Raw genomic sequence first — 15,097 nt, forward strand, 5'->3', positions numbered from 1 at the left:
ACATTTATTCAACACTTAAAATATAAAGGATAATTTATATACATTATCTCCTTTTAATCTTTGGTAACCTTTTGAAATGGTTGTTCATCTTTCTGTGAAGAAACCAAGGTTCAGGAAGCTCAAATAATATGCTAGTGGTTATATTGACAGAGGGCTTCCCTGGTGGCTTAGATGGTAAAGAATCCACATGCCATGCAAGAGACTTGAGTTTGATCCCTGGGTTGGAACAGTTGCCTGGAGAAGGAAATGGCAGCCCTCTCCAGTGTTCTTGCCTGGAGAAACCCATGAACAGAGGAGCCTGGCAGGCTACAGTCCATGGGGTCTTCAAGAGTTGGACATGACTGAGTGACTAAGCACGCAAGGACATATTGATAGAAGATTGTCAAGGGTTAGAACTCTGATTTGGGTTAGTGTGGATTCATACATGTTCTTAAGTGTATACATTGTGCTACTTGCCAAGAGAAACTTTAATGTATTGTTATCTAAAAAGGACTTGTATGCCAATTTTTCTGTGGCTTTATAAGTTTTTCATTAAAAAATGAATAGCTATGGCAAAACCAATACAATATTGTAAAGTTAAAAAATAAAATAAATGAACACTGTCAAAAAAAAAAGAATAGCTACTTAATAAAGTCCAGTGGGGAAACAAGAGCATAATTTATTGAAGAAATCATTCATTTATCAGATATCTACAGGGCCTACTGTGTGCCCAAACACTGTTCTAGGCATTTGAGATGTGTTTATGAAACAGACCAATTCCTTCCCTCGTGATGCTTGTTTTCTAGTGTGGAAAATATACAATAGGTAAAATGTACAGTATTTTAGATGGTGATAAGTGTTAAACAGAGGGGAAAAAGTCTTAGGGAAGGTCAAATAAACTGATGGTGTCTGGATTAAAAATTTAGAGTAATTGACCACGTTTCCTTTGAATAAAGACCTGAAGGAAGTGAGAGATCTAGATATTATAAGGAGAGCTGAGTCTGGTCAGGAGAGTGCTGATGAGGAATAGTGATGGGACAGCATGAAAATGAAGGAAGTAATAAGACATAAGATGCTGCACGTTACAATAATATAGGGAGTTGCTGAACACGTGAAGACTTTAGCTTTTCCTCAGGTGAGCTGTCAGAGTCTTCAGTAGAGAAGGACAAGGTATGACTTAAGTTTTCAGTATGTCTTCTGGTTGCTGTATGAGAGTATATTGCAGAGGGTAGGCGCAGAATCAAGAGAAATAAGTAGAAAGCTGTTGAAGTAATGCAGGCAAGAGGAGGTGGTGGCTTGGACTGAGGTGTTAATGACTGGATGGTATAACTGATGTGGAGGTGTCAGAGGGATAGGAATCAAGGACTTTGTCCTGAGCAATTAGGAAAATGCAGTTCCCAGTGCCTGCAACAGGAAAGTATACAGAAGGAGTATCAAGAGCTCCAGTTTTGGCTGTATTAAGTATGAGATACCTAGGAGCTGTTCAGGTAGCTCCTCAAAATATTTGAAGTTGGAGTTAAGAGAGCACAGGCTGGAAATACAAATCTGACAGTTATTGACAAGATCATACTAGTATTAAAAGCCATGAGAGTGGATGAAATTAACTGGGGAATGGATGTTGATAGAAGAATTCAAGAATTAAGCCTGAGAGCATGTCAACATTTAAAAGCTAGGAAGACCAAGAACTAATCAGTAAAGCATAACAACAGGGAAATGTAACACCTAGAAGCAGAGAGACAAAAAAAAAAGTGTTTCACCGAGAGTCGTTTACTGTGTCAAATGCTAAAGAAAGATTTTGTGCGATCAGGATGACAAGATGATGATTGAGTTTATCAACATGGAAATAGATTAGTAAAAGTTTTGGAAACTAAAGCTTGACTAGAATGAACTAGAAAAAATTGGAGTTAGAGAGTATAAGTATTTTTCAGGGAATTTGCTATAAGGAAGAAAGAAGTGGAACAGTATGCTTAGGGTAGTGATTTTGAAGAGATTTTAAATTTGTTTTTCCTTCCTTTTTTGTTAAGATGGAATAATTAAATAGGAAACATTCATGATGTATGATTGTCAGGATAATTGCTGGAATGAGCAGGATTATGTTGTTTAGCACCGAGGTGGAAGACTCACCCTGGTCTACTGTATAGATCAGTTCAGTTCAGTCGCTTAGTTGTGTCTGACTCTTTGTGACCCCATGGACTGTAGCACGTGAGGCTTCCCTGTCCATCACCAACTCCTGGAGCCTACTCAAACTCATGTCCATTGAGTTGGTGATGCCATCCAACCATCTCATCCTCTGTCGTCCCCTTCTCTTCCTGCCCTCAATCTTTCCCAGCATCAGGGTCTTTTCCAATGAGTCAGTTCTTTGCATCAGGTGGCCAAAGTGCTGGAGTTTCAGCTTCAGCATCAGGCCTTCCCAATGAATACTTAGGATTGATCTCCTTTAGGATGGACTAGTTGGATCTCCTTGCAGTCCAAGGGACTCTCAAGAGTCTTCTCCAACACCACAGTTCAAAAGCATCAATTCTTTGGTGCTCAGCTTTCTTTACAGTCTACCTCTCACATCCATACATACTGCTGCTGCTGTCACTTCAGTTGTATCCAACTCTATGCGACCCCATGGTCTGCAGCCTACCAGGCTCCTCCATCCATGGGATTTTCCAGGCAAGAGTACTGGAGTGGGGTGCCATTGCCTTCTCTGATTCATACATGACTACTGGAAAAATCATAGCTTTGACTAGATGGACCTTTGTTGGCAAAGTAATGTCTCTGCTTTCTAACATGCTGTCTAGGTTGGTCATAGCTTTTCTTCCAAGGAGCAAGTGTCTTTTAATGTCATGACTGCAGTCACCATCTACAGTGATTTTGGAGCCCCAAAAATAAAGTTTGTCACCGTTTACATTGTTTCCTCATCTGTTTGCCATGAAGTGATGGGACCAGTGCCATGATCTTAGTTTTCTGAATGTTGAGTTTTAAGCCAACTTTTTCACTCTCCTCTTTCACTTTCATAAAGAGGCTCCTTAGTTCTTCACTTTCTGCCCTAAGGGTGGTGTCATCTGCATATTTAGGTTATTGATATTTCTCCTGGCAGTCTTGCTTCCAGCTTGTGCTTCATCCAGCCCAGCATTTCTCATGATGTACTCTGCATGTAAGTTAAATAAGCAGGGTGACAAAATACAGCCTTGACGTACTCCCTTCCCAATTTGGAACCAGTCTGTTGTTCCATGTCTGATTCTAACTGTTGCCTCTTGACCTGCATACAGATTTCTCAGGAGGCAGGTCAGGTGGTCTGATATTCCAATCTCTTGAAGAATCTCCCACAGTTTGTTGTGATCCACGCAGTCAAAGGCTTAGTGGCATGGTCAATAAAGCAGTAGTAGATGTTTTTCTGGAACTCTCTTGCTTTTTCAGGGATCCAACGGATGTTGGCAGTTTGGTGTCTGGTTCCTCTGCCTTTTCTAAATCCAGCTTGAACATCTGGAAGTTCATAGTTCATGTACTGTTGAAGCCTGACGTGGAGAATTTTGAGCATTATTTTGCTAGCGTGTGAGATGAGTGCAATTGTGCAGTAGTTTGAGCATTCTTTGGCATTGCCTTTCTTTGGGATTGGAATGAAAGCTGACCTTTTCCAGTCCTGTGGCTACTGCTGAGTTTTCCAATTTTGCTGGCACATTGAGTGCAGCACTTTCACAGCATCATCTTTTAGGATTTGAAATAGCTCAACTAGAATCCATCACCTCCACTAGCTTTTTTCATAGTGATGCTTTCTAAGGCCCACTTGACTTCACATTCCAGGATGTCTGGCTCTAGGTGAGTGATCACACCATCGTGATTATCTGGGTCGTGAAGGTCATTTTTGTATAGTTCTGTGTATTCTTGCCACCTCTTCTTCATATCTTCTGCTTCTGTTAGGTCCATGCTGTTTCTGTCCTTTATTGAGCCCATCTTTGCATGAAATGTTGCCTTGGTATCTCTAATTTTCTTGAAGAGATCTCTAGTCTTTCCCATTCTATTGTTTTCCTCTATTTCTTTGCACTGATCACTGAGGAAGGCTTTCTTATCTCTCCTTGCTATTCTTTGGAACTCTGCATTCAAGTGTGTATATCTTTTCTTTTCTCCTTTACCTTTCACCTCTCTTCTTTTCACAGCTACTTGTAAGGCCTCCTCAGACAACCAGTTTGCCTTTCTTTTTCTTGGGGATGGTCTTGATCCCTGTCTCCTGTACAATGTCATGAACCTGCATCCATAGTTCTACAGGCACTCTATCAGATCTAATCCCTTGAATTTATTTAGTCACTTCAGTGTATAATCATAAGATACTATGTAGATAATTAGTTCACAGAAAGGAGAGAAAATGTAAAAATATATGGGCAAAAAAGTAGGTAAGGTGTCAGATGTGGTTGTGGGATGTAGTGAAATTCTATTTTGATTGTTTCTAATTGTTTCTGTAATTCTATTTTAATTTTTTCATGAGCTCAGAAACAAGATTATCATCTGAGAGTGACAGTAGGGTGTGAAGGGTTGAAGAGGGGAAGGTATGAAATAGTGATCTAAGAGGGTGGGAGAAAGAGTGGACTAAGGACACATTATTATTGCTAGGATGCATTGAGTCCAACTGAATTTAGTGATTGTTAATTGAAATAAACTTCTTGGTTTTATTTTTCTTTGATTGTATTTACTGGCTGAGGCTCAGAATTGTTAGTGTGTTTTGATCCAGAGTGGTGGTTTCCCAGGCAATGCTGACTACTAAAGGAGAGAAGGGATAGGGGAAATAAAAGCAGGGGAGAGTCTGCAGTGATTGGAAATTGAACTTTGGGAAGAAAGGATATTAGGGAATGAGAGACAGTGAAAACTTGGTAGGATCAATGAATTATCCCAACTAAAAACATTATTATTGTATTTGGGTTATTTCATAAAATGAATAAGCTGGAAAGAATAGAGTGAGTTGTTTGAAGCTAATATTCCTCGATTTTGGGATATTTCGGTTGTTTTCATCATTAAAAAATAATGCTTATAGTTTCCATCTTTGTATATAAAGTTTTGTGGTATCTTGTATTTCCATTGTTGTTGTTATTTAGTGGTTAAATCCTATTTGACTCTTTTGCGACCCCGTGGATTGTAGCCCACCAGACTCCTCTGTCCATGCAGTTCTCCAGGCAAGAATACTGAAGGGGGTTGCCATTTCCTTCTGCAAGGGATCTTCCCGACCCTGGGATTGAACCCATGTCTCCTGCTTTAGCAGTCAGATTCTTTACCACTGAGCCACCGGGGAAACCTTTAAAAGCTGTAATTGCTAAAATACTGTCAAGGTAACCCTGAAACAGTCTTTAATAACTCATAAAGACTATTATATATTTTCCGTCTCCTCAGGAAGTGGATATCACACACGTGAGGAATTGATGATTTATTGATGATAAAAAGTGATATTTGTGTAGGTGCTATAGGAGAACATATTTGTATAGGGGAAAATGAATTTAGGATTTATTTGTAGCAAAATTTCAGAAAATTTAAATGGTGTGAGAAGGGAAATCAAAGTGTTTTTAGTTTTAAATTTTATTATTTTATAATCATTTCAAGTGTAAACTTTATTCTCTTAATTGTTTGGTTGAACTTTACTTCCTAAGTCTTTTAGAATAAACAAAATGCTACTTTTTTTTTCAAGAAATATGTTGAAAAGATACTGAGAATGTTTATTTCTTTAGCTTTCCAGACTTTAGCAGCATTTAATAGTTGTTTATTTGTGTAGACCGTTTTACTGTATGTAATATGAGTTGCCAAGAAGTATTTTATTCTCCTCAAACTATTTTGTCATCTGAGAGCACATATAAGGTAATATCTATTCATATCACCTAAATATATTCTAGTGAATAGAGCAAGAAAATTTAATTTGCAGAGTATATTTGGAATAACTCTAAGATATATTCCACTTTATGGTCTACCCAATAAGAGAACAATAATTTGTAGTCTTTTGTTACGAGATTTTATGTTATGTGTTCAGTTGCTCAGTTGTGTCCTACTCTTTGTGGCCCCATGGACTGCCCATGGGGTTTCCCAGGCGAGAATACTAGGGTGGGGTGCCATTTTAGTCCTTACTGACAAAATAATAGATCGAATCATAGAAAAATTTTCCGAGGAAGATATTTTTAGCAGAAAGTTAGAGAAAAGTAGGGTTGAAAGAAAGTTAGATTGAGCTCTAGAGCAAATTGGTACAGAAAGGTAAGAGGGAGTTTGAAATTACAGTGACGGCAAAATGAAGGTATGACTTATATTGGTGACTATACAAAAAGACGATGATTTTTTTTAAATGTAGAGTGATTTTTTTGTATATCTGACTTACAATGATGTGTTAAATTTTGCTGTATAGCAAAGTGATTCAGTTGCACGCATATATATTTTTTCATATTATTTTCCATTATGTTGTCACGATATTAACTATCATCCTCTCTGCTGTACAGTAGGACCTTGTTGTTTATCCACCCTGTATGTAGTAGTTTGCATCTGCTAGTCCCAAACTCCCAGTCCGTCCCTTCCCCATCTGCAGTCTCCCCTTTAGCAGCCACAAGTCTGTTCTCTATGTCTGTGTGTCTATTTTGTTTCATGGATATGTTCATTAGTGTCGTATTTTAGATTCCACTTATAAGTGATATCATATAGTATTTGTGTTTCTCATTCTGACATACTTCACATAGTATGACCGTCCTTGTCGCAAGTGGCATTTTATCATTCTTTTTATGGCTACTGAGTAATATTCCATTGTGTATGTGTACCACATCTTCTTTATCCATTCATCTATTGATAAACATCTAGGTTGTTTGCATGTCTTGGCTATTGTAAATACTGCTGCTGTGAACATGGTGCATATATCTTCTTGAATTACAGTTTTGTCTTGATATACATGGGGATTCCCAGGTGGTGCAGCGATAAAGAATCCACCTGCCAGTGCAGGAGATGCAAGAGATGTGGGTTTGATTCCTGGGTTGGGAAGATCCTCGGGAGTAGCAAATGGTAACCCACTCCAGTATTCTTGCCTGAAAAATTCCATGGACAAAGAAGTGTGGCGGGCTACAGACCATGGGGTCACAAAGAATTGGACATAACTGAACAACTGAGCACACACGCTTGATACGTATGCCCAGGAGTGGGATTGCAGGATCGAATGACAACTCAATTTTTAATTTTTTGAGAACCTCCATATTGTTTTCCATAGTGACTGCACCAATTTATAGGATGTTAGATTTAATACTTAATAGCAGTAATTTGACAGAGTTTTGAGAGTTGGGCATTGAATAGTTAGGTGCAGAGTTTTTTTTTAAATCAGGTTTTACTTTTAACTGTAGGAAAATGCTAATAATTAAGTTTGACGCAACTCATGATAAATAATTCATTTGATGAAATCAACTCATTATATTTTCAGAGTGGAAATTTGCAACTTTGCATGTACAGCACATTATAATTGGAAGCTGATCTAGTTTTAAACTGACAATTTGATATTTATCCCATTAATATACATTTTTCAGGTTTCTTATTTGATAATAGACAATTGATTATTATTTACGTTGTCATTGTAGGAGATAAAAATGAGTAAGAATCTTTTCTATCTAATGGGGATGTTAAGACATACAAGAAAATACTGGGAATTCCCCGGCAGTCCAGTGGTTAGGACTCTGTACTTTCAGTGCTGAGGACCTGGGTTCAGTCCCTGGTCGAGAAACTAAGATCCTGTAAGCTGCAAGGTGAGGCCAAAAAAAAAAAGTAAAAGTAAATACTGATTATGAGTCCTTTTGCTAGGTACTGAAAAGAAAGAGATTATTTCTGTATGTACTCTAGCTTATATTTAAAATTCAAACATAGGCAGAATGATAAATATGGTCAATTCTTTTTCCATGCATTTCTTACTCTGAGCCTTTAAGAATTTCACAGATGATAATGTAGCCATTTCTTAGACTCTTTTCCAGTTTATTAAAGGTAGTACATTTTATGGACTATGATTTAGGTGTCATTTTTCTTTCTCAGGAATGTTTGCAAACAAACCTTTGTTTTTTTCTGCAGAGGTTACGAACAGAAAATAGACTTTTAAAACAGCGCATTGAAACATTAGAAAAAGTAAGTAAATTGCTACTTCTGTAAACATCTGTTGAATTCACAATAACTTTTCTATTTTAAATAAAGGCTCAAAAATCTAGTACATGTCTCCAAAATTCTGGTACTGACTATTTAGCTTGCATAGCTTAACTAAATAACTTGTCAATAAAAATTGATCATTACTAGTCTTTGAACTCTCAGGCTAAAGTTTCAAACTAAGGTTATTAATAGAGTAACATATTAATATTATTTGTTTTCATTATATAATCTCTAAAAAGTGTGTTCTTCAGGGGTAACCTAATTGAGAATCGATTCTGTATAGTATTTTAAAGATGACTTTCAAATGTTGCCCTGACTGTCCAGACATATATTAAATGTGGCAGTGATTTCTTTAAGGCCTAGGCTTGCTTTAAATTTAGTCAAAATGACCGACTAATTTCTAACATAAAAACTCATGAAGTTTGTTGATTTTCAATTCAGGAATTATGCCTAAACTTTTGGTTCTTAGAATTATTTTGATAACACTTGTTACCTCTTCCTCTCTATTTCATATAAAATAATGGGTAGATATTGCAATTTTGTGTTTTTTTCTTATTATGCTTTTGATATAACTTCTTTTTTAGTCTTCTTCCTGGTGCTGTAAGAATATATTGAGTAATAAAAGCATAGTCTAAGACACTTGTTTTATTAAAGATGTCCTAATTCACAAACCTTTGGTGTGTTTTCTGGTTTTTTTTTTTTTTTTACCAAAGATAAGAATTAGTTGTTTAAAAAATACTCCTCATGATATTGCCAAATATCTTAAAATCTTCCCTGAAAATTGATTGGTCAGTGTTTAGGAACAAAATGAATGAAGATACAGATTATTTGCATTTTTTCTTTTGTTTGGAAGTGGTTTCATATTAAATAGCATAGCACAAGGACAGGACTTTATTACATATGTATTTTTGTTGTATAATAATTGCAGGTACATTATATTAAGGATATAATGCCTTCATCTTATTAGAGTTGCTTTGAAGATAATTCTGCTTTTTTGGTAACTGCAAAAGGTTGTGCTCTTAATTGTCTTTAAGTCATTAAAATTTTATATATATATATATTTTTTTAAACTAAATATTCAGTTTATAGTAAACTATACCTCTTTCTAGGTGGCCTTTTATCTTTGGAGTAAGACATTTTCACAGAGAAAGTATTTTTATTTCCTCAAATCTTGAGAATAATAAAGGTGCTGTTGGAAAGTGTTAAGTTTGGATTTTGCTTCAGAAAATTAAATAGTTTTTTGCTGGCTTATTTGGCCTAGGTGTGTTCTTTAGCACTTAGAATCCTGTAAATACTTAGATACCAATTAAAGTCCATAACCACAATGTTTACTTACTCAGTTAATGCTAGAGTTTATTTCGGTTGAGCTCATTAATATCATTTGTCATATTTTCCTTGCTTTGTTCCTTTGGAAGTTGCTGTTGCACAAATTGCTGTCATACTTTATAAGTGGAATTGCTTACTCAAATTCCTTCTCCCTTTCATATAAATGATTTGACAATATGGATAATGCTAAAAATACTTTAAAAGTATGCTTTAAAGAGAAGATATTGGTTTGTCCCAAATTATGAAAAAAACCCTCTTGGAATTTGTGTTTGGTTTCTTCTAGAAGTACATGATGTTCTCCCATTTATCTTTATTTTGATATATTTTTCTTTAAGAATAGAAATACATACAATAAAAAACTTTTAAAATCTAAATGTCCATTTTAATTGCAATGAAAAGTAGGTGGAATTTGGGTATGTGTTGTTTCTTCTTATTCCTAATTTTATCACCTTTGTTTTATTTCTGTCTCTTACATTCCTATCTGAATTTTTCCTTTTGTAGGAAAGTGCTTCCTTGGCAGATAGATTGATACAGGTATAGTTTTTTGGTTTTTTTTTTTAAAGCATTTTCTCTAACATCTAAGGGAAGTCCTAAACCTAGAAATTCATATTTTAATGCATGCAATTTTACATGCATTTTTCTGGAAGTAATTTTTGGGTGGTATCTATGGTTGTAAACTTAATTTTTGATAACAATGTGTTACTTTTATTAAAATAAGCCCATCTTTTGCACGTTTTAGAGCTAACCTTATTTTAAAGTATTTATTTCAAAATGGCAATCAGTGGATTCTGCAAAATTAACCACTATTCATTGAAAACATTAGTCCTGCATGTACAGTAATATTGCATGAATTGAATTTTTATTGACTGAAAGGAATTGTTCTTAAGATTATCAGATGAATTTTTCATTGAGTCTCCCAAAATTTGCTGGAGCAATAAGCTGCTGGCTAATGATTACTTAGGTTATTCTGTTTTCTGAGGTGATTTTTTTTTTAACATGTCAAAGTAAGTAACTAAAGCTCACAAAGGCAGTCTTTCTTGAATCTGTCCTAAATTGCTTTACACACACAAAAATTATGTCCTAAGGGACAAGTGACAAGAGCCCAGGAGGCTGAGGAAAACTACCTCATAAAACGGGAGCTGGCCACCATCAAACAGCAGAGTGATGAGGCCAGTGCTAAACTGGAGCAAGCTGAAAATACCATCAGGAAGCTCCAGCACCAACAACAATGGGTAAGGAGTCTGGTAGTGTTTTTTCTCACCTTCCTCATCCCCTTCCTTTAAACTTTTTTTTTAAGCACAACTTCTGTGCTCTAGTTTTTTAACAATTTTGTTTTCTACTGTAATTGAATTCTTAATCAATTTTAAGTTTTATAATACTTAGGGGTCTTATTGTGGCCTAAAGCCTCCTCGTTCTAACATTTTTTTTTTTTTCTGTTTACACAGTTTTGTTAGAAATGGGTATTATTTTGTTTCCTTACATTATGTTTTCAGTCACAGCAAATAAGTGGTGTTTGTCAGACCTGCTTTTTAGGTTTTAGATATCTGTTTCATAAAAAGTAGTTTTTCATTTTACAAATTAAAAGATTAATTTGTAAATCTTTTGCCAGTTTTTGTTAATTGTGTACATAAGATACTACCTAACATATAGAAAATATATAAATACCTCATTTAGATCTTTGATAATATGGTGATTTATGTCTTAGAAATACTGTAGTCCTCATACATCGAGGCATTAAATTATGGGTTCAGTTGTATGCTTACGTTTTTTCCAGAAGAGAGAAATTGTCAAAATGAAAAAAAAAAAAAGATTTAAAAAATATTAGTTAACTATCTTTGCGACCCCATGGACTGTAGCCTATCAGGCTCCTCAGTCCATGGAATTTTCCAGGCATGAGTACTGGAGTTGGTTGCCATTTCCTTCTCCATTAACTTACAGTAGTAAACTGCTACTGATCATAGAACTATCCTCAGGTATCTTTTGTAACTTAGATACTATTTTCCATTGGCAAATTCAGACCAGTGTGATCTTAATCAAAAATTTGGAAGTTAAAAAAAACCCAACTATATGAGAGTTGAAAAGCCAGCTGTTTATCTTTGAGAATATATTATTTCTTATTTCAGCTTTCTGTTTTCAAGTAAGAGTTGGATTGTAACAGGAATAGGAAGAAAAAGTGTTAAACTTATAATTCTATATGGGTCCGTAAAGCAAAAAGAATGACTTCAAAGTTGGGTGTTATTTTTATTCAGAAAAATTAAGATCTTGTATTCTCTTCTGAGCATGAAAATCAGAAAACTAAAAGCAAAAAGAAGAAATTGGTAATTGAAAAAAACATAGATTTTTTTCTTATTATGTTGATTGAATATGGTTACCAAAAAATGAATAAAAGAGTGGTCAAAGAATACATTCACTGCTTATTATCTGTGGAAGACTGGTTCCAGGACACTTGAGGATACCAAATTATTGTGTGCTCAAGTCCCTTTTGTAAAAGGCATCATATTTGCATTTAATCTGCATGCATCCTCTCATATACTTTGGTACAGACAAACCTGAATGAACTTTTGGCCAACGTAATAGATTGTACTAGGTATTACTATTATAAATCATCTCTAGGTTACTTATAATAGTAATACCTAGTACAGTCTATTACGCTGGCCAAAAGTTCATTCAGGTTTGTCTGTACCATCTTACAAACCTGAACGAGCTCTTTGGCCAACCCAATAAATGCTATGTAAATAGTTGCCTTTGTATGACAAATTTAAATTTTGCTTTTTGGTACTTTCTGGAATTTTTTTTCCTGAATATTTTCAACCCATGGTTGGTTGAATCTGCAAGTGCAGAACCTGTGGCTGTGGAAGGCTAGCTGTACTAAGAAGATGGGAACTCAGATGTTTTATTTTGCCTTTGAATGAAATATCAGTAATATCAAAGCATAAAAACAGGAAAAACAGAATTGAGAGGTCATGCGGAGAAGGCAGTGGCACCCCACTCCAGTACTCTTGCCTGGAAAATCCCATGGACAGAGGAGCCTGGTGGGCGTCTGTGGGGTCGCACAGAGTCGGACATGACTGAAGTGACTTAGTAGCAGCAGCAGTAGCAGCTGAGAATTAAGCTAAACTGAGTTATCAGTGTAATATGATTTTGTCATGAGGAAAGATAAATACTATGTTTACATTTAGTATAAGCTACAGTCTTAATAAAATACATTAGAATCATGAATTGTTAGTTTTTTACATAGTTTTTCAAATAATAAGACCTGTGGATAGATATGTATCAAAGATTAAAAAAATACTGGTTTATAATGAAAGAGCTAAGAGAGCAGACAAAAGCAGCCAGAATGAACTGAAGCTTTTGAAAATAGTCAAGTGTAAAAAAAGAATATTTGTACTCTAATTCAGGGACAGTTCGGTTCAGTTCAGTCGCTCGGTCATGTCCGACTCTTTGCGACCCCATGAACCACAGCACACCAGGCCTCCCTGTCCATCACCAACTCCCAAAGTCCACCCAAACCAATGTCCATTGAGTCGGTGATGCCATCCAACCATCTCATCCTCTGTCATCCCCTTCTCCTCCTGCCCTCAATCTTTCCCAGCATCAGGGTCTTTTCAAATGAGTCCAGCTCTTCGCATCAGGTGGCCAAAGTATTTGGAGTTTCAGCTTCAACATCAGTCCTTCTAATGAACACCCAGGACTGATCTCCTTTAGGATGTACTGGTTGGATCTCCTTGCAGTCCAAGGGACTCTCAAGAGACTTCTCCAACACAGACCCATACTGAGGGCCTATGATACAGCAAGTAGAAAGCAAATCTCTACTTCAATTTTGTTACCGTCTAAGCAAGCATTCTCTTAAACTGAAATAAACTGTAAAGCAGATGTATAAAACAGCAATGCACAAAAATAGGTGAAAATATCAGAGCCTTGGTTAAAATTTCAACTTCAAAGTAAAGTGTGTATCTCTGGGTAATCAGTTATCAGGATGATCACAGGAATATTACTTTTTTAAAAGGATCTTACAAAATAAGAGATACTAAAGGCTTTGAGGTTGGCAACTGCAGCTAAGTAATAATGGCTGGATATCTCAAAAGAAGATCGGTGACCTTGATAATGCTTCATTAAAAATTCCTGAAGCATGTGATTTGTGAATAAATAGAAAAATAACTTATATTAACTGAATGCTAATTTACTCTGTATGTCATAACAAACTAACTTTATTTCTGTAATAAACAGAAATTCTTAGAAGTTATTGGTAGTCTCTCTCATGATATCATTCTTGACAGAGTAGAAAAATATAGATGGAATTAGTAAACAAGTGGTTTTACAAGTGACTGTGTCAAAACGGCTATTCATGTTGAAGAGATATCAGAGGTCTTTGTCTGCTAAGTCTGTGCTTCAAATATATATTATTTAAATCTTCATGTAAAGGTATGTTTAAAGTTTATATATGAAATATTTTAGGAATGTAGGTGATATGCTAATGGTGAGTCAGGATTTCAAAATATTTAAACAGTCTGTTCAGAATAAGAAACTAAATAAAAGATTATCTCATAGAAATAAATCTATAGTTTTGTCTTGAAGTTTAAATCTTAAAGATATATCTTAGTGATGCTTTATGTAACAAAACCTTGAAATTGAGAATCAGGAATTACCAGTAATAATATGATACTCCCCAAATCCCAAGTATAGTGTTCTATAAGTAGCTTGTAGAAACTTGGTGGTGTTGTATCTAGTTTGAATACCAAAACTCATATGAAATGTTTACAGACTGTATTATGGCAAGTTTAGGAAGATGTGGAATCCCTGGATATTTTTAGATTCCACTAAAGAAGGTTTTAAAGATCATCATAGGTAGTTATTTTTAAGTATTGGAGAGGTGAGTTTATGGAAAAGTAGTTAGTCTCTTTTGATATTGCTTCAGAGGCAGAATGTGTTTAAGATCCAAAGATACAAAATCTTATTGGAATTTTGACAAATGGAATAATTTCTTTGCAAGGTACTGAGAATACCACTTCTTGAAACTGACCAACTGACATTGCTAAATGTCTTGATTACAGCCTTCCAATATAACATCATGAAGTCTTCAAAATTCTCTAAGGTTTTCAAGTTTATTCCAGCAGGAGATATTGAATTACCAATATAATCAACCACCATCACCACCCTCTACTGCCAGTAGTGTCATTTTATATGATATACATAGCTTTGGATTTCATATAGGGAACTGAATTCTAATCCTGTTTTGCTAGCTTTGTGACTTTGGATACTCAGGATTGGGTTTCTTTTCTTTTCCAAAATGATTGTATAAGGCTAAACCATGTCAAGTCTTTCTCTTTAATTTTTTAAATGAACTTTGTTGAGGTATAAGTTACATGCAATCAAATTCATCAAATTAAAATATATGGTTTGATGTGTTTTGGACATTAGTCGTATAACCTTCACAGTCAAAATACAGAGCATTTCCATCACCCCCACAATTTCCTTCATGTCCCTTTGCATTTCACCTTTTCACTCCCAGCAGCCTTTCTGCTTTCTGTCACTGTAGTTTTGCCTTTTTTAGAATTTCATATAAATGGAATTGTAAGGTATGAGGCTTCTGTGTCTGGCTTCTTTCACTTAACATATTCACCCACTTTTTTTCTTCTTGAAAATTTTTTTCTTCATTGTGGTAAAATAGACACAACAT

At 35.4% G+C, this 15,097-nt stretch overlaps 1 protein-coding gene across 18 annotated transcripts in view; it reads left to right on the top strand.

Moving 5' to 3' along the window:
* The window catches only part of EVI5 (ecotropic viral integration site 5), a 234,351-nt gene that overhangs the window by 108,282 nt on the left and 110,972 nt on the right, over positions 1–15,097 (top strand). For 12 of the 18 annotated variants that reach the window (XM_027536494.1, XM_027536498.1, XM_027536501.1 and 9 more), the window contains 3 exons: positions 8,023–8,076; positions 9,922–9,954; positions 10,506–10,652. The exons of 1 other annotated variant lie outside the window; for it this stretch is intronic. In XM_027536494.1, the coding sequence (XP_027392295.1) occupies positions 8,023–8,076; positions 9,922–9,954; positions 10,506–10,652 (234 nt within the window). The remainder of the gene's footprint in view (positions 1–8,022; positions 8,077–9,921; positions 9,955–10,505; positions 10,653–15,097) is intronic. 5 more of the 18 variants (XM_027536508.1, XM_027536493.1, XM_027536497.1 and 2 more) reach the window with 2 other exon arrangements.

The sequence above is a fragment of the Bos indicus x Bos taurus genome, chromosome 3 (genome assembly GCF_003369695.1).
Source record: "Bos indicus x Bos taurus breed Angus x Brahman F1 hybrid chromosome 3, Bos_hybrid_MaternalHap_v2.0, whole genome shotgun sequence".
NCBI classification, from domain to species: Eukaryota; Metazoa; Chordata; class Mammalia; order Artiodactyla; family Bovidae; genus Bos; species Bos indicus x Bos taurus.